At 36.4% G+C, this 19,718-nt stretch overlaps 3 protein-coding genes across 5 annotated transcripts in view; 2 read left to right on the top strand and 1 right to left on the bottom strand.

The window, feature by feature from the left end:
- The window catches only part of for (cGMP-dependent protein kinase for), a 41,950-nt gene extending 32,829 nt beyond the window's left edge, over positions 1–9,121 (top strand). For 2 of the 3 annotated variants that reach the window (XM_068295567.1, XM_068295566.1), the window contains exons 2-8: positions 2,327–3,771; positions 4,465–4,684; positions 6,760–6,996; positions 7,057–7,206; positions 7,264–7,883; positions 7,948–8,137; positions 8,201–9,121. In XM_068295567.1, the coding sequence (XP_068151668.1) occupies positions 2,688–3,771; positions 4,465–4,684; positions 6,760–6,996; positions 7,057–7,206; positions 7,264–7,883; positions 7,948–8,137; positions 8,201–8,366 (2,667 nt within the window). In that variant the 5' untranslated portion in view covers positions 2,327–2,687 and the 3' untranslated portion in view covers positions 8,367–9,121. The remainder of the gene's footprint in view (positions 1–2,326; positions 3,772–4,464; positions 4,685–6,759; positions 6,997–7,056; positions 7,207–7,263; positions 7,884–7,947; positions 8,138–8,200) is intronic. The other variant, XM_068295565.1, reaches the window with a different exon arrangement.
- Positions 9,122–10,132: 1,011 nt separating this feature from the next.
- Positions 10,133–10,775, top strand: LOC137581341 (PI-actitoxin-Aeq3a). The gene is made up of 2 exons (XM_068295570.1): positions 10,133–10,426; positions 10,485–10,775. The coding sequence occupies exons 1-2, from the start codon at positions 10,309–10,311 to the stop codon at positions 10,658–10,660; spliced, it is 294 nt and encodes a 97-aa protein (XP_068151671.1). The 5' UTR covers positions 10,133–10,308; the 3' UTR covers positions 10,661–10,775.
- Ugt36A1 (UDP-glycosyltransferase family 36 member A1) lies at positions 10,680–12,681 on the bottom strand. Its single transcript, XM_068295569.1, has 3 exons — positions 11,481–12,681; positions 11,200–11,416; positions 10,680–11,136 (listed from the first exon to the last, which is right to left on the bottom strand). Exons 1-3 carry the CDS (start codon positions 12,568–12,570, stop codon positions 10,854–10,856), a joined length of 1,590 nt encoding a protein of 529 aa, XP_068151670.1. The 5' UTR covers positions 12,571–12,681; the 3' UTR covers positions 10,680–10,853.
- Between the last annotated feature and the right edge of the window lie 7,037 nt (positions 12,682–19,718).

Below are 19,718 nucleotides of genomic sequence, written 5' to 3'. Positions count from 1 at the left end.
AAAGGAGAGACGGAAACAAAGAGGAGGATGGGGGCGAGTACAAAACAAAAGCAATTTTTGGTTGTTGTTGTTGTTGTATCTGTATCTGTATCTGTATAATTACAAACAGTTTGAACAAATGATGTAGCTCTTGCCCTTGGCTTTATGTAGGCAAAGTCTGTGACTAACTTTGATTTTAATTGGCGACTTTTTTGGCCACGAAGCGGCGTCAAGGCGTTGTCAGAGACCGTTAAGTTTACATATATAATGAGGTATATATACATATATGTATGTATAACAACTTGGCAAATTCTTGTTTTACACTCACTTACCTTTTCACCTTCCTTCTTCTCCTCAATCTCTCTGTCTCTCTCTCTCTCTCTTCCTCTCTGTGTCTCTCTGAATTGTATTCAAATCAGCGTTGAGTTTTAACTGGCTGACCTTGCGCGTTTTGGGGTCCGGCTGGGGCCGCGTTAAATTATTGCAAAATATATTTCTTGGCTTCAACTTGCCATGACGGATTTCCGCATTTGATCTTTCGCAAAAAAGTCTTTCAACCTGTGAATCAAAATGAAACGAAAACAACAACAAGTCGAAAAAGAGGCATGCAAAATTTCCATTCATTTTTTATTAATTTTTGTAAAATGTTAGTTTTTTTTTTTTTTTTGGTTTATTTTTGTTTTTATTTTCTTATCTGCAGCCTAAAAGGTTGATAACACAACGGCCTCTGTTCTGTCTATCTAACATTTGACTATTTATAGTTATGTCAGCAATTCTCATCACAAACAAAACAAAAATAATTTATAGTTCAATAACATCGAAACAAAAACACGAGTAACAAAAAAAGGCTAGCCTTTTGATTGATCATCTTAGCGAAACGTCAAAATTTTCATACCAGAAAAAGTTAATTAAAGTTGTAATTTTGTTTAATAAAGTGCTTAAATGAAATTAGAAGCGAAATTTACTCAAACATTAAATAATCAAAAACTTTAAATAAAAATTCATTCATTAACTTGTTCAAAGTTTCAGTATCAGTTTTATTAAGATTCTGAATTTCCCAAGAATTTTATTTAGAAATTTCTTGAATTTCCCAAGAAATTGTTAGGAAATTTCTAAGTCTTTGTCTTCTCTACTTTAAAATTTAGAGTTTAAATATGAAAAACAAAGTTAAAAAAACTATGCCAAATATTTTGAAAAACTTTAGAGTTAATAAAAAATTCAAGTAATGAGAGAGTATAAACCACATTGAAATTGAAGCCTGCTAAAATTTCTAAATACCATTTCAATCTATCTTCAATTAATCTTGCTTATGGGATTAAGTTGATTGGAAATATATTTAAAGCATTGTATTAATGTGGTTAGAGTAAATCTATTTTTTATATGGCCACATTCAATTACCTGTCACCAATGCACAGGAAGGGAACTTGTTCAACTGGTTACAGTTTAGTCATTCAAACTTTCTTTAATTTAAATTGTTGCTCTATAAATAAGCAACTGATGCTTTTATTAACGGAATCATGAACTTTAAATTAAACAAATCAAAAAGGCCAACAAAAGAATTAGAGAATATTAATTTAAAACCGGAATTATTTCAAAATTTATTAATCAGCTCAGTTGTTTCTTAAAATTTCTACAATTTTATTTCAACTGATGATTTAGCTTAAACAGGGAAACCTTCTAGAATAGAGTTAAGGATTTTTGGAAGCTTAAAACGTTTAAAAAGTTGTTCAAAGTGTTTTCAAAAGTTTCAAAACTCTTGAAAAACATTCTTTTACTTTAAAAACTTATTTTTTTATAATGCTTTTAGCCCATATGGAGAGAGAGAGAAAACATCATTACTTTCATTGAGATTGCCATTGCGAGATGACACACATTTTGTGTGTGTAATGATTCGAGACACGAATCTTGCTCTAGAGTTAGTCATATTTTATTATCACCTTTCGATTATCTGATCTAGTGATCAGTGCATTCTTCATAGTTTACCTGAGCAATTAGCATACATTGTTTTTTTTTTTTTTGTTTTTGCAGTACTTGTAAAGAATTAGTCACGCTCTACTTTCTGTCTCTGTCTTCATCTTTTGCTTTCGTTTTGCTTGGTCTAGGTCGTTTAACTACGTCACTTTTTGGTTGATTGTTATTGTTGTTGTCGTTGTTGTTGCTGCTGATGTTAATGTTATTATGCTTAGCTATCGCAATAAGCCCTCAACCATCCCTTTGCCCCCTTCCCCATCCCATAAACTTGAGTAATTTTTTTGTTTGTTTGTTGATAAAACGATTCATTCATTCATTTTTTTTGCACTAAAGCCAAATTGTTATTAATTGTTATGACAAATTTATATATAAATAGAGCATGGGGGAATTCGAATATGGAAAGTTTCGTCAATTTTGAAAACCAAAAAATAAAAAAAAAAGACACATGCACAATAAATAAATATATTTGTATATAAATAAATAAACGCCAACTTGTCAACAATACCAAAAGCTAATTTCTTCATGGCGGGTTATGCAAAAAAACCACTGCAACAACAACAACAACAAAAAAGACTTTAAATAAAAAACGAAAGAAACAAATTGTATATCCAAATCAAGAAAACAAAGCACGTCTCATCGTCGTTGGACAGTGAAATTTTCGTGGCGAAATACACAACATTAGGGGAAAATCCCCGGCCACCTTCTGCTCCTCCTGCTCCGCCGCCTTCTCCATTACAATGAAAATCAAACATTATCCAGGCAAAGCGGTCGATGCCAGTCTATCATTAGATGGCCATAATGCCATGGGAGCCCTATATGAGGCTAACTGGTTACGGCAAGCGGCAGTCAATTCCTCCACCTCCTCCTCCACCTCATCGACTGCCTCGTCGTCGGCCTCGTCGTCACATAAATTGAGTCGCCAGCCTAGCAATGCGGGCAGCGGCTTTCTCTTGGATGGCATCTCCGCATTGAGCAAATATCAAATGACCTTGGAGAATATCCGACAATTGGAGCAAACGAAAGATCATGGCATAGTCAGAACCATCAAAGAATTGAATGGCTATCGGCCGTCGGCATTGCAACATTTTCCCCAACAACAATTGGACAATCGATGGGTGGCCGAGGAAGAAGCCGATGATGATGATGGCTCAAAGGAAAAGGAGCCACCTAGATCGCCTGCAGCAAACGCTAATCATTATGTCTTGGATCCCACTGAGAGACTAAGAGTTCCACGACCACGTCAACAAGTCTCAATGAAACCGCCCTCGTTAGTGCGTCGCTCCCAAACGATGCGAGCGACAACTACAACGAAACCCAGTTCCTCCAAATACTCGAGCTTCTCGGCCGCCTCAATGCCTCAAGCTGAAGTCATTTGCCAGCAACCTCAACTCAGACCTCCACCCAGAGAACCACCACCCAAGCCACCTACATCATCGCTGAGTCGTTCAAATACCAGTGTGGTTCAACGTTATGCCACCATCAGACGCATGCCCTCCGCTTACACCACATCACTTGGCACCAGAAATGCTGACAGACGTCACAGCCTGGAACAGGCTCTGCAGCAGCTCCAGCTCAAGAAAGAGGAACCAGCGGAGAAAGGAGTGGCCGAGATTAAGGAAAGAATTTCACCCACTGCCAGCAGCAATGGCAGCACAAAGGATCTCAATGGCGAGAACTTCTCAATTCCTCGTCCCAGACTCATTGTACCTGTTCACACTTATGCGCGACGAAGACGCACTGGAAATCTCAAAGATCAAGCGACCTCAAAGAGTCGACAAAATGATCAAACTACAGAATCTACACAAAATCAAAAGCAAAGTGGTAAGAAGAATAGTAATTCGGTTTTTATACGTAATGCTTACTCAATGACTCATCTAAGGAAATCATATTTTTTCCCCTAATTTATGTTATAGACTGTGATCAATATTTAATATCATACTAGGAAGAACTTTCAGTGTTTAGTACTGCAAAAAGCTAGTAAAAATTGTCTTATTTACTTGTTAAGTCAATTTTCGACCACATACCAATCTAATGCGGGATCTAGGTATAATAAATGCGGAAAACTTTCCCCCTAAAGTATGCAAAAGGCATTTGTAATTCACTTATTTACAAACTATAAACAACTTTTCAAATGTTTTGTGGTTAAAACCAAAAAAGAAAATGTTTTAGCCACAAGACTCTGCAGAAGTCCTCGAAAGTTTTCAAAAGCCTTTAGTTCTTTGTTGCATACTTTTGGGGGCGAATTTCCGCATTTTTGCATGGCTCGATCTCATTAGCTGGGCTTATCCTTGCCAAAAATCTTAATAAAGATCTGAACTGAAGTTCTTTTTAACTGAATATTGATTAAAGAATAAGTTTACTTTACATTAAATTTTTAGTTTATATTTCCCTCTTTGATAAACAACTTTAAGAAATGCAATTATCTAGAAAAGATTCTTTGCCTCTGCTGATCTTCATCTCAATTAACTTTATGAACAATAACTAAATTACTTCTGCCTCTTCATTTACTTTTAGATGGCCGCGTTGAGGTGTCACGCGAAGGCAAATATCTCTCAACCCTTTCGGGAGCCAAAGTTTTGGGTGAATTGGCCATTTTATATAATTGCCAGAGGACAGCAACAATCACGGCCATAACTGAGTGCAATCTTTGGGCCATTGAGCGACAATGTTTCCAAACAATAATGATGCGAACGGGCCTGATCAGGCAGGCCGAGTACACGGACTTCCTCAAGAGGTGAGTTAAACGCAAAAATTTCTGGCTACCTGCCGCCAGGTGCCTGCAATTAATGTTCATTTGCACTTAATTATATCAATATTGCCAAAAGCAACAAAATGCCAACAAAATGAAAATCAGACGAAACAACAACGAAAAACATAAAAAAAAAACGCTTAGCTTAAGGATTGTGTGGTAGTAGTAACTTTCTCCAATGGGTATGGGCAATGGCATCTCGTCGCCGTCTTCGTCTTCGTCATGGTCATAGGCGTCCATATGATGTGTGGGCAACGTCTTAAAAATGGACAGTCGACTGCCAATTGCCGGCTCCGACTGCGACTGCGACTCCGACTCCCAACTTCAAGTCAACGAACGCATAGAAATTTCTTCTTTCTTTAAAGAGAGTTAGCAACCAGTTTGGCTATTTTTCCCTCAATCTTCTCGTCTTCCTCCACCACTTTATATATATGACCAACAAATTAAAATCACTTTTAATTGGCCAAGGCATAGACAAAAAGTGCATATAAAACTGTAATGGAGGTTCGGCATGCCTTTAGGCTACCCATTTACTCTTGCAGATTCCAGCTGCCAATATCTCTCTATATGGATATGGGAGCTATAATATGATTCCGACTATGACTATAATTATAGAGTTGAAGCATGAATTGGCGGAAAAACTAACCCAAAATGCACTTAATTCAATGACTTCAACACAAATCGAAATCGAAAGTGCACAAATTTTTCGTAGTTAAAAGTGATGACGATGTTTCACTTCACTGGAAGCAAAAATTTTTTCTTGTAATTAACTGATTCAGATTTGTTGATGATGATAATGTAAGCAAAAGTGAATACACTGAAAGAATTAACTTTCTACCATTTGGGTTAATGGATGTGAAAAGATTTCATAGTTTCCCTGGGGTTAAATTAAATGAATGTACAATTATTGTTATGATCCACTGATAAGGCAGAGAATTAATAAAGAGAAATAACAAAAGTGTTTTTTCTTTCAATTTCATTTACTAACAAATTTAGGTACTTTTGCTTTATCAAAATGAATATAGGTAGATTTTCAAAAGCCTTGAAAAAATATTTAAAAATAAGCTTAAATAGGAAGTTTTTTGATACTCCATTTTAAGTTAAAGCTTTGCAGAATTTTCTCAATTATTATTGGCATAAGAGATAAAGTGAGACGGAGAGTTCCGAAATTTGTTTTAATATCTATTTAGTTAGCTCAAAATAAATAATTAGAGAATATTCATAAATTACGTCAACTTCAAATGACAGGAAATTCAAAAAATTTCCCTAAATTTTCTATTACGAGGGGAGGGCATGAGATCCCAATAAATCTTTCTAGCTGATGGTGAGGTGTGACGTCTAATTTCCCTTGAAATCTGTTCATAAAATTATATAATAACTCCTTAGGAATTAAGTCCATAAATAAGTACTTAGATCAGAGAGTCTTTCAGTAAAGTCCCTTGGTCCTTATACGGTGATGGATCCAACGGGAGTGAGGTGAAGGAAACTTAACACTTCCCTAAAAAAAAGGAAGCAGAAAATGATTTATCAGACAGCTTAACACTTTTCGGCCACTGTTAGATTTTTTCGACTTTTGTAAATCAATAAGATAAAATCCTGTTTTTTTTTCACTTTTATTTATTTGGCGTCTTTAAAATTAACTTAATTTTCATACTTCAATTGAAAATAGTTCAAAATACTCGCATATAATGTAAAGTCTTAAGTTCATCGAATTGTCGTTCACTTGTTTCTGCATAGATCCAGCTGTTCTATCACATCAAAGAACAACAATAAAAGAAGTCCATGGAATAATTGTATAATGGGATGAAAGAAGGAATAGTATATGAATAATTATTAGATAATTCTGTTATCTATCAGTCAATCTAGGAATTAATAAAGTTACCTAGGATCATACACCATGTAAAATTTTGACAAACTAAAAGAAAACACAGCAACATGGAACGAACAAAAAAAATGTTTTTTAGTATTAAAATTGCCAGAGTGCTAAAAATATTACTTTTACACTTGTTATTACTCAGATATGTATTTTCACCAATGTGTATTTCAAACATTATTTACAGTGTACCAATATTCAAAGACTTGCCCGATGATACACTGATCAAAATCTCGGATGTCCTGGAAGAGACACACTATGAACGCGGTGATTACATTGTACGGCAAGGAGCACGCGGTGACACCTTCTTCATCATATCCAAGGGCAAAGTGCGTGTGACCATTAAGCAGCAGGATACACAGGAGGAGAAATTCATACGTATGTTGGGCAAAGGAGATTTCTTTGGTGAAAAAGCTTTGCAAGGGTAAGTGACGATGGAGGATGAGAAAGAGATTTTGCAACTAAACAAATCTGTATTCTTTAGGGATGATCTACGGACGGCGAATATTATATGCGAATCGCCTGAAGGTGTCAGCTGTTTGGTCATTGATCGTGAGACATTTAATCAGCTGATTTCCAGTTTAGACGAAATCAAACATCGCTACGACGATGAAGGAGCCCTCGAGCGTAGAAAGTAAGTGAATAATCTTTAGAATGAAGTTCAAGACTAATTTCTCTTTCTTTTTTGCAGAATCAATGAGGAATTCCGTGATTTAAATCTCACCGATTTACGGGTCATTGCCACATTGGGTGTCGGTGGTTTCGGACGCGTTGAATTGGTCCAAACGAATGGCGATAGCTCACGTTCCTTTGCCCTGAAACAGATGAAGAAGTCGCAAATTGTCGAGACACGACAACAGCAGCACATAATGTCCGAAAAGGAGATAATGGGCGAGGCAAATTGTCAGTTTATAGTGAAACTATTCAAGACCTTTAAGGATAAGAAATATCTCTATATGCTCATGGAGAGTTGTCTGGGCGGTGAACTCTGGACGATATTGCGTGACAAGGGCAACTTCGATGATGGCACCACTCGATTCTACACAGCTTGTGTGGTGGAGGCCTTTGACTATCTGCACTCGCGCAATATCATCTATAGGGATTTGAAGCCAGAGAATTTACTCCTTGACGAGCGGGGCTATGTTAAGTTGGTGGACTTTGGTTTTGCCAAGAAATTACAAACGGGTCGCAAGACCTGGACATTCTGTGGCACCCCCGAATACGTGGCCCCGGAAGTGATATTGAATCGTGGTCATGACATTAGTGCGGATTATTGGTCATTGGGTGTCTTGATGTTTGAGTTGTTGACAGGTGAGCAGGAAAACGAACATCAAATGAGCTTACATTTGAGACTTAAGTGCATTTTCTTTTACAGGAACCCCACCATTTACTGGCTCTGATCCCATGCGTACCTATAACATTATACTTAAGGGCATTGATGCCATCGAATTTCCGCGTAATATCACACGCAATGCCAGCAATTTGATTAAGAAATTGTGTCGTGATAATCCAGCTGAACGTCTGGGCTATCAACGTGGCGGCATAAGTGAAATACAAAAGCATAAGTAAGTTAAACCCTAGGAGGAGGAGACTAATAGCCTACTAAACGCCAATTTTTTTGCCCACAGATGGTTCGATGGCTTCTATTGGTGGGGCCTGCAGAATTGTACTCTAGAACCGCCCATAAAGCCAACAGTGAAGAGTGTGGTTGATACAACAAACTTTGATGATTATCCACCCGATCCAGAAGGACCACCGCCAGATGATGTCACTGGATGGGATAAAGATTTCTAGTTACACACAACCACACACACACACAAATTTGTTTCCTAGACGATGATGCTCTCTGTCCTCTCTCTATAAACTTTGATCTTAAATTGTGCGCCATATGTACGCCAAAGCAACAGTCAGCAGCTTGAAAGGAAAAGTCTCCATTGGCCCAAGGCCCTCAAAATTTATAATGAATAAGCAAAATCACACACAGACACACACATCAATCATACATACATACATATACATATACATCCATCTTTGTAGGAACGTGAAACACAATGAATTTATTAACGAGTTTACAACTAATTAAGCCCAGCAAGAAGATGAAATATGTGAGTAAATTGTCTAGTTCATTGGAAATACATAATTGATATATATATATATATACATATATATATATATATATATGGTAAATTTTAAGTAGCGGCCAAGTGCATTGTAAAAAAATTATTTTCTATAACTATATTTAACATATTTTTATACATATATATATATATCATTGTTACACACAAATCGGGTTGCCTTATAGTCCACTAAGCATTATTATTCATCTCTATTAATGACAAAAACCCTACCCCCCCCTCGATACCGTCATAACAACATTCTGTTCAAATTGCATACTAAAAACGTTTTTAATATTTTAAATCTGTCATCCTAGTTCTAGTACGGATTTCTACATACTAAATTTTACAACAAAAGAAGAAACAAAACTATGTCGAAAAAAAAAAATAATCAAATCATTTAGAATTTTAATAAACAAATTTTATGCAACGAAATTATTATGTAAGTTTTTATATATTCTCTCTCTTTGGAACGACTTTGGATTTAAGATATTTTTAAAAGTTATAAAGTTAAAGAGATCGAATAGGATACTATTTAAGGCTTTGTAAAGTAGATCAACTCAAGATGCTCGATGAACAAGAACTTATATGTGTGTAAAGTATTAAGAGATATATAGAGTAAATCGATATATGTATATTGAGTTTAAATTGATATAAATGTCAAGGTGTGTGTTTAGCTACTAACTAGCTAACTATTCACTTAGTTAATGTAGGTCAAAGGTGTTATGACAACAGTTTTTCCTGCCTTTGCGACGCTGTCCTTAGTCTTCAGTCTACATCAAATAAAAAAGGACAATGCAATTGGGAAAAGTCCTTGACAACCTTCTAAACTTAAATTAAACGGCTGTCGTTTTTAATGCGACATTCTTCAAATTATATTGACCATATCTGTAACTACAGTCTTTCTTTCCTTAAGAAAGATCCTTAATTTTGGATCGAATTTTTCTATGAAAAGAAAAGACAATCATTTCAAGAGGAAAATTGACAAAATTCTTGTGAGCACGATTGTATCTTTATTGTTAGTTAAACATACATATAAGTTGACCCTTCAGTTCTGAAAGCGATTTTGATAAGTTAGAAAATGAAGTTTTCTAGTTCAACTGATTCTAATAACTAATAATGATCAATTTTAGCTAGGGCCATTCGAATCGAACTTCAAAAAGTTTGCCTTCCTTTTATGGGCTAAGAGTATTTAAAGATCTGTTTCTCTGCCAAGTTTCTCTTGTCCATCTAGTTCCGCTTATATACAATAAAATGTGAATATATTTTGAAAGCTACCTTTTTAATTAAACTTTCTGTTATTTCCTGCATTTGAGTTTGACTTTGAGAACACGTTTTCACTCAAAGACGAAAAACGGAAAGAACTTGACAATTGAAATGGAAAATGAAAACAAAAAACTAAAAACTACGTGAGTTCGTACGAGAAGAAACTTTTGTAAACAAGCCAAGAAAAATCTGTCTGAATATTCTCATCAGAACAGTTTGAAAAGTGAAATTGCCGCATAAAGTTCTCACTCTCTCTCTCTCTGTTGTTTTGTTAATAATATTTTTTGCTGAGCCAAACAAAAATAATATTTATGCTTAAACTGAATTGAATCGCATTGATCTGAGGCTACGAAACTATGTGGTGGCTAAAAGGGCCTCAAGTGTGGCTTCTAGTGCTTTTGTGGACGACATTAACCCAAGGATTGCCGAATCTGGAGAATCAAACTCATGAGGTACTGCAACAGGAATTGATGGGTAATAACTAAAAGTGAATTGAAATGAGCTTAGAGACTAACTTGTTTTTCATTTACAGCTTGCCGCCAGCCAAAGGCTCCTGGTCTCTGTCGTGGCAGACAGCTGCGTTATGCCTACAATGTGGATTCGGGAAATTGTGAGAGTTTTTATTACACAGGCTGCGCCTCGACCATGAACAACTTCTTGACCTATGAAGAGTGCCGTCGTGATTGTATGCACCATTTGCGCTACTAATGGGGGTTAAGACTTTATGTCGCTTTGTATATACCTATATATTTTTATTGAAGCTTAACTTAATGTCATGTATATATATATATGTATATGTATAAAGAGTATGTCATAAGATACAGTGATTCAATTTACGATATTTTCGTTGATTTCTTTAGAAATTAAGGCTCTTAGAATCTAACTATCGTTAGTTAATTTATTAGATATTCCAATGAAATAAATTTGCCATTAGTCTTTTAAAACTCCAACCAGTTAGATAGAACCAACCTAGTAAAAGTGGCATTAGGCTACAGAAAATCAAGCATATACTATCTAAAGAATAATAGATAAACCAATGAAGATCTATGCCAGGAGATTGCAATAGTTTGGCACCCGTTAAGCCATTTTCGATTGTATGTCCAATTGACCAAATTGCCGACTCAAGAGGTGTATGATGCCGTCTACGAAAGATCTGTGAGATCTTCTGGGCACGTAGTTGGTAACTAAGAAGAAAATTAATGAATTAATATTCCGGAGAGTTTAAGTTATCCATTTTATGTTCCCACCTTGCTTTAGTCAATTCTTGAAAAGATTCGTTTAGACTTGTTTTGCTTATATGTTGATAGTCTAATTTCAAGCCCATTCCACGGTTTTGTACGGCAAAGGCATTAAGAAATTGATCACCATAGATGGGAGTGACCAGCATGGGTTTGCCACAGTGAACACCCTCGGTGGTGCCCAGGAGACCGCCATGAGACCAGAATAAAACCACTTTGGGATGACCTAAGGTAGAAAATGGACCTACCATGAGAACGAAAGTTGTAGGACACATCTAATCAATACCCACATAATAGAGCCAATTGTGGTGCCCATTTGACAAGGAGAATCTTCTTGGGATTAATTTTATGGGGTAAGTCTTCAGCTTCCCATTTCCAAATGACACGCAAAGGTTGTTCGTCGAGAGCTTTTAGAATGTCCAACAATTTGTCATCATCCATGCTGGAAGCTCTGACCATGGAACCCCAACTGATAAATAGAACTTTCTCATCCGATTCCTGAAGGAATTGCTCAACATTGGCAGGGAGTTCCTTCTCTGCTTCTGGTGTTATGTGTACCCCACCCACTTCGACAAATTGCTGACTCAGCGGACGACTTCCCATCAGGGAATAGTGTTGATTGCCCAGTATGAAAGCTGTTTGGGAACGTGCCACTTCATCGACATCCACATTGATCTGAAGGTAACGCTTAATCAAGGCATTATCCGCTCTATTCGAATGATATTGATAGAGCAATCGTAATCCCTTGGCTTGAACAAAATTGAGCAAACGTTCGGACCAGGTTAGAGGTGCAGCAAATCCTATGTATTCCGATGTTATATATGAGGGTGTATTGGGCAGATCAATGCGATCGAAATAGTAGGGCATAAGGGCACAAGTACTCAATCCTATTATGGGTAAGTTTAAGATCTTGGCTATGGCCAATTGGCAATCCGCATTGAAGTATTCGGTAAGGAGTAGATCATAGTTCAATCTCTGATGACGTTCTATGATCTTCTCAACATGGCCACTGGCAAAGAGTCTCTCGCATGTCTCTTGCCCTTCGTGATGCAAACTCATGTACTCTTGAAAGAGAACCCATAACGAACGGGTTGGTGTATGCTCACTTAGAGGCACCACATTGATGGTCGTGCTCGCCTGATCCTCATCCTTGTCGGCAATGACCAACTCTTCATATTTGGCTTGAGGATTCCTTACATATGAGATAACCGTCACGCGATGGCCACGTGCCACCAGTTCATTTAATATCGGCATTACCACTTTGAAATGGCTGAAACCAAAGTGTGGATACACGGCCAGTATGTTTCCCGTCAATCCGTGACCGACATTTAACCACAAAGTAATCAATATAGTTAGCCATTTCCACGCGTTCATCTTCATTCCTCCACTTTCGACGCAATACTAACATTTTGATTATCTTATGTAAATTGAAAGGTCTTCGGAGGGGGTTATCGGCAAGGGGTTTGCTTTTATTCACACCCTCGAATTGTTGATTTAATAATCGAATGAGTTATACAGAGTGATTAGATGGCAAATTGCAAGTACAAAGCAATTGCATGTAATCACGAACTGGAACCAGTTCCAGACCTTAGTTCTAGTTCATTGAATCACCATGGGCAACAATACAAATTTTCCGCAATACTTGTCGTATGCGTAATGCAACTAACGCATACGACATGTAGTCCAGTATTCTAAATATTTGCAGTTGCTTAATTGTTAAGAATTAAAGTTTTGGAAATTAAAATATATTTTGAAAGAGTATGAAATGAAAATCAGAAGTGGTAACATATAGAAACGGGTTTTTCTAATCTCATTTTGTATAATTATTTCCCTAATTAGATTTTGCAAACCAAGTAGATGACAAAATATCAAGCAATTTTTTTAAATTATAATCACAAAACCATTAAATTCATTATTAATTTAGGCATATTTGTAAAAAAAAGCTAGATTTCAGGTAAAATGTTAAGCCCACCTTTAACAGTTAACAGAACTCTGTTAAAAAAAATTGAACAGAGGCCTGTTAAATATATAAAAATAAAGTGTGCATACTTTTAGGCTGCGCGTTTTTATTTCATTTAACTACACATACTTTTGGAATAAAATTTGAAAGCAGCAAATATAAAAAAATAAATTTCAAAATTAAATCGAAATTTTATGTTTCTTTTCCTTTATGAAACTAAACTGTTTAAAAAATATATACAAAACTTGTTTAAGGTATGCGAAAATGGTCGTTCTAGGCTATTCTTAAATTAACTTAACCATTTTTATTTACATCTATGTATGTACATACATACGTATGTATGTATATTCAAACAATTGGTATAAATTCCAGTTTTACTTCTTATTTGTCCTTTCCCCTATCCAAAATGGATCAAACATTATAAAAAAGTTGCAAAGGTACAAAATATTATAAATTGTTCCTTTTAATTGTTAAAGATATGCAATCCGGTAACTAAGAAATAATCTTCAGCTTTCAATGCAAGTAGGGCAAATGGGATAGCAGAATAGCAGATTGAAAACTTCAAAACGAAACTTCAATTCTATGAAGCTAATTACAAATGCAAGTAAGTTTTGATATAAATTTGAATCTGCTCTCAAATAATTACTAAATCTGGTCTACTTGTTCTTCTCTCTTTAATCTTGTCTTGCTCTGACTAGAGGAAAGATTTTCCTTGGGATTGGTTATTCTTCCAGACATTTATTCTAAAAAGCCGAAGCTGTCAAAATGACAGCAAAAAGATATTAAACTTTCAATGTTTTTTTAGTTAATTTTAATATGGATAAAACTTTATATCTGCGATTTATTTTGACACCTATTTTTATTCCCAAAAATGTCCACATAAGTCAAATAAATTTGTTATGTAAATATTGTATAAGACTTGGCTGAGCTATAAAGAAGTTTAACCAATTTTCAGTATTCATTTTAAATAAATTCTGCACATTTTTATTTCGTCCGTTCATTAAACTCAAAATTTACTTGTTAAAGGTAGAAAGATTCATTATTTGGCTTAAAATTTTGTAAAGATGTCTTTTGATATTTGATAAAATTATTGTTTTAAGTGATTCCTAGTTAATTTTCATCTAATTAAAACAACACAAGAAGCAATTGAAAAAGCCTCAAGATATTGATAAGGCGATTGAGAACGAGAACAAGGACGACGACAATTGAATTGAAGAAAACCCCCTCAAAACACCACTAACATAAGAGATAATAGACAGTAGTAAGTAAGTAAGCGTTAATTGTACCTCAAGCGATGGAGTCTCTGAGTCGTTGTGGTATTGCAATGCGTTAATAATTTGTAATTGCCAGACAAGCGACATGCAACATCTACAGGGAGTTGCAGTTGCAATTGCAGCTGCAGCAGCTGCCCCTCTTCTCTCCCCATTACCGCCATCTCCACCCTCAATTTCTGTCTGTCAAGTGTGCACTTTGTGTTCGTATTGCGGTTTTGCCCGGGTCCGGAAAGATTATTGAAGTGGCCAGAGAACAGACAAGAGACCACAGCCCAAAGAGCAACAAATTGTACACATTGCACATCGAACGATGATGACGACGCCGACGATGATGATGATGATGATGAAGCCTTGTTAGAAGTGTTGGAATAGGAATGAGAATGGGTGTGGGCGTGCTATCGACCCACTTCCCACAATTGTATGTAGATGACGATTGGCTGTTTGCCTCGATAACGACCAGCGTTAAAGTTAAGTGTTTTTTTCGATAAAAATACACTCACTCTCACACAAAAAACACACACACACACACACACACACAAGAAGAATCGATTCCACAAACACAGCAATTAAAATTGGAAGAAGAAAGAGAGGCAGAGGCTAAGTGTTTGCCCCCGACCGTAGTTGCGATAAGTAGGTGCCCATGGGAATAATTATTTTTGGTTCATTGGTAGTTGATGGCTTCTCTGACGCCCCCCAATATAAAATGAAAGAATAAAAAACAAAAAAACACTCACTCTGATTACTGATTGTGTGTAGATTTAACAAATTGAAATTATAACAATCTAACAATTATATTGGGGACATTCGATGAGTTTGCCTTATGAAATATGTTTCCTATGAGATTATTGCAAAAAGTCATTTATTTTTGTTATGGGCATGGCATAAGTGAACTTCTGAAGTTTCCAAATGTTTGATATTATATATAATATATATAGCATAACATTTTGACATATATAAATTCCAAAATGTTCAATCAATACAAATGTTTAATTAGTTTCGGGCAATATGTGGAAGAGAGGACATGTCTGGCTTTAGAAGTACTCAACAAATTTTTAACTTCTTGGATGCCTTGTACTTTAACTAAACCCTTGATTTGGCTATGCATTCGAGCCTGAGGTACCTTTTAAAGTCATCAACTAATAATCAAGAATTGCAATGAGACCAAATTTGGTTTAATTAGCCGCTTGATCAATAAAATTTTTAGGCTTTTACAAAGATGACCATTTGGACGACCTTTTAACTTCATTACAAATGATTTAAACATCATTGTAAAAACTTCATCTCCCAACACTTCACCTTTAAAGAGAGATAAATAGCCGTCATCAATGATAATCTAATCGGACATCGTCCTACACCTTTAATCTTTTTCTAGTTCTATATGTCTCTTATAACTTGCATCTGTTTTACAGGGACGTTCCCTGAGAAATTCTCGAAATATAAATTAGAATATATAATACAACAGTTTCGTGACCATTTCGAGCAGAAAATATCCTTTATTCCTTTAACGTGTCAGTGGACCCAACTCATGACGCAATTGAGGCAAACAGACATTAATGGCGGATGGCTGACCGATTTGACGATTACGATGACCCCGGCAGTGACAAAGTCCTAAGGCCTTGAGGTCCTTTTCGCCATGAGTTTTATGGGTGCATGGGCGTTGGTGTGTCCTTTCACTGCAGGATGACTTAATTAATGCGCTGTTTGCACAGATTTTCGCATTTCGTCCGAGTTATGATCCAATTTGGCTGCATTTTAAGGACATTTGTTTGCTCATTTGTCTGTCTAGATGAGAAAACGTTGGAGACCATCAATGATTTGGATTAGTAGGCAATCAAACGATAGCAAAGAGCAAAGGAGACATGTGTGCCCAGCGGGCAGACCTAAATAGACAGCTGTAAACCCAATTGGGGGGCAAGAGAGACTGGAGGGGACCAATTTAATGTGTCCAACACAAAAGGCAAATAAGACTCGTGCCAATGGAACAATGACGGGTAGCTCGAACCCTCCGAGCAGTCTCAATCTCTGACCAGTTGCCGAGTGGTGTTTTTTCAGAGGTGGCGGAGCACAAGCAGAGGGAGAAGGAGAAGTTGAATAGATAGCATGAATATTGTCAAGTGCTGGTCAATACTGGTTGCAACTGTCCAGTTGGAGCTGCAGTTTCCTGCCTACTTACTAGACACGAGCTACTCAACTGTTGCCACTTCAGTTGCAAAATTGTCTGATACATGTAAGTTGCTTTCACCGATCGATCGTTTAGATTGATAGCAAGCAGCTTATCAATCAATCGCCTTTGATATGCAAGAATCAAGTGTGAATTTAAAAAGTGGGCGTTAGAGCTTAACTACTACTTGGCAACTTGTCTAGAGATAACTTTTATTTCTATTATTCTTTTTTTTTATTTTGTGTCTGAGAATGAAAAAAACATTGTTGAGGGATTTGTTGCCACTCAAACTGATAGATAGACAGATAGTTCAGTTGGAGATAATTATGGAATATGAATAAATGTTTGATTCAAGGGTAGATATTGGTGACTACGTGAGAAACGGTTGGTAGCACAAATAATTCTGTCTTTCCTCAATATTATAACCTTTTCACTTTAATGGGACTTAGTTTTTGCTTTGCTACTTGGTATTATCTTTATTTTCAAACATCATATATTCTTTTCATCCCTGGAAAATATCATAAGTCACTCAGGAAACTAAAGTCCAAATAGTAGTTACCAAAAAATCTTAGGAATACTTAAGTATTGAGTTTAATTCAAAATCAATAACTAGTAGGCATTACTACAAACGAACGTTTTTGTATGTCTAATTGTAAGTTGAAGGAATTCTATTTGATTGATAGGTTGTAAGGATTGTGTAAGGATTTTCTATCGAATAAGTAGAAAGCCTATTGCCAAACATTTCGAATGTTTAAGAAAAATATGAAAAAAAATAAGAAAACCAAATTAATTGTGAGAGAGAAATTATCTCATCCTATCTTTATCTCATGTTTAGTAGTGCTTAATTTGAAAAGTTAGAAAGAAAAACAATTTTAACTATTAATAGATTAGACCATAAAGATCTTCGCTTAAAACAAGAGTAAAGTTGTTGACATTGCAAATAGTTTAACCAATAGTAGATTAAATATTCAATTGTTTTAAAAATATCGAAAAACCCACAAGAATGTTAAGAAAAAGACGATCTTCAAGAACATATTTTTTTCAAGAAGTTAAAATTCAATTTCTTTGAGTTTTTGTTTTTAAGTTCTCTTTTACTTTTCTTTGAATTTAAATCCGAATGTATGATAATTTGTATGCTGGTTCCTCTTTCATTACAGGATCCATTCTTTGGCCACTTAGCTTTACTTTCTGAAAATTACGAAATGGGTTTCTTTTCTATTTCTATCGGCTTGAACCCACTTTTAAATCCATTTAGAAATCCACATCAATAATTTGTGAAAATCTTTAAAATCTAAAGATTTTTTGGCCAAGCAGTAAAGAAATTCCTCTTATTAGAGCCTTTGCAGGCAGCAGGATAAATCACAAATTTGCAGTGTTGGCACCTGTGACATTCCATTTACGTTTTTATTTAATTTCCAGTTTAAAAATATCGCTCTTTTAACAAGTCAAGAGCAATTTAGTGAAATGCATTTGTTTGGTATTTTTAAAAACTTGTCATAGAAAGAAACTGCTTCAATTTTACTTTTGAGTTTGGTCGACTTTGTCCTGCAATCCATAGTTCAATTTTTTAGCATGCTTGAAATATGTTTAACAGTTTACAACTGTTTTTTTTAATGTTTTAATCACTCAATTTAAAGTGCAACTAATTGTACGGCATTTGCCTGGTTAACCCAAAATTTAACGCTCGTCACCTTTCGCCCAGTTTAATGCATCTCTCCAGCTGTCATATAGTTACAAATAATTATCTATTTTGGGCAAAATACTCAAAAATAACGCACATCGAATAGGTGGCCATGTATTGGCCTTGAGAGTAACACGGGAGGGGGGGCCCACATCCAGAGGTTAGCCCACAACTAGCCAAGACATTTAGGCGTGGCAAATCTGTTAAGTCTCTTTGAAAATCTGTGCCCTGTATATAGTTGTATCTCCTCGTCGTCTTGCTGAAGTGCAGCATCGCAGGGAAACTAATGTTGTGATTAGCATCTGCGTTGACAAACACAGTAAGTGGTCCGGTACGAAATCCAAGGCGAAAGAATTCCTTCAGTTTAGTTGAGTTCAGTTGACCGTTTACATTTTGCGGGGCCCCCCCACCCAAGATGAATAATTATGGGTGATCTTTATGCTAGCACCGGCTCCTTGCTGAGATATACCTATACGCGTATATTTCATACCTGCATTCCAACAAAATATTCTCTCTCCCATCCCTCGAGATCCCTGTTATTGCCTTCAATTGATGCGCTCAGTGAGTCGTCGACGAACAAAACGAATTCACGCGTATTCCGCCGAAACTCGCTAATGGTCACAGCGGAGCATCCACATCGCTCTGTTCCGTTTCGTTCCATTGGTCGTTGGTCGTCGTCGATAGCCGTCGATAGCCGTCGTTCACCTTGGTCTCCGCCTGTGTTATTAATGATGGAAATTTGAAAATACAGAAGGTTCAATAATTGCAACATCATTGTAAGCGTTGAGCATGAGCAATGGACCGAACTCCGAACTCAACCTTCGCCATACAGTGTCTATCTCTATCTCTATCTATCCTTGCTATAGCCACGCGTCCCTGAAGATATTTGTGCCTAGATGGTTTTATTGCCGCATTTTACTTGTATTTTTGTACCTACCTATCAGATTCTCCACACAGATCGTCAGCACTGCATTTATATTGCAGCAATTTCGTATCAATTGAATATTTTCCACGAATCACAAACGAACGCGCATTCTCATAGCTCATAAAACGCGTCGCGTGGAAGGACAAGCATCTACCAATTTTTATGCTCATCGAATTTCACCTTCACTTCACTTCAGTTCATTTCAGTTCAGTTCGCTTAGGCCTGTTTTATTAGCCTTCGGAATCGCCTTTTCGGGCCAACAGCGGCCGGCGTCTTTTTGTCATCATAATTCACGTGTAAAACATGTCCCAAAAGTTCCCATTTTTATTCTCATTCCCATTCCCTTCGACTTCCCATTTCATTTTGCCCTTCCGTTCCGACTTTTGGTTGTTCTCTGTGTTAGCCGGTTTTTGGGTTTAGTGCGCGTGCGCAGCCTCCGTCCTCTCCATTTGTTTGCATTGAGCACACGCCCGCTTCTGCCCCTGCCCCTGTAGAAGGCCGAGTACTACAAAATCAAGTAATGAACA

The sequence above is a fragment of the Drosophila tropicalis genome, unplaced genomic scaffold (genome assembly GCF_018151085.1).
Source record: "Drosophila tropicalis isolate 14030-0801.00 unplaced genomic scaffold, ASM1815108v1 contig_845, whole genome shotgun sequence".
NCBI lineage: Eukaryota > Metazoa > Arthropoda > Insecta > Diptera > Drosophilidae > Drosophila > Drosophila tropicalis.
The sequence above is the reverse complement of the archived record's forward strand: the minus strand, read 5'-3'. Positions and strand labels throughout refer to the sequence as shown.

Excerpts from the sequence above, each read along its gene's own strand:
- LOC137581341 (XM_068295570.1), top strand. The coding sequence starts at position 10,309 with ATGTGGTGGCTAAAAGGGCCTCAAGTGTGGCTTCTAGTGCTTTTGTGG. Across the intron at positions 10,427-10,484 it reads ACTGCAACAGGAATTGATGG|CTTGCCGCCAGCCAAAGGCT; the intron begins GTAATAACTAAA and ends TTTCATTTACAG.
- Ugt36A1 (XM_068295569.1), bottom strand. The coding sequence starts at position 12,570 with ATGAAGATGAACGCGTGGAAATGGCTAACTATATTGATTACTTTGTGG. Across the intron at positions 11,417-11,480 it reads ACCACAATTGGCTCTATTAT|GTCATCCCAAAGTGGTTTTA; the intron begins GTGGGTATTGAT and ends TTTCTACCTTAG. Across the intron at positions 11,137-11,199 it reads CAAGAATTGACTAAAGCAAG|TTACCAACTACGTGCCCAGA; the intron begins GTGGGAACATAA and ends TTTTCTTCTTAG.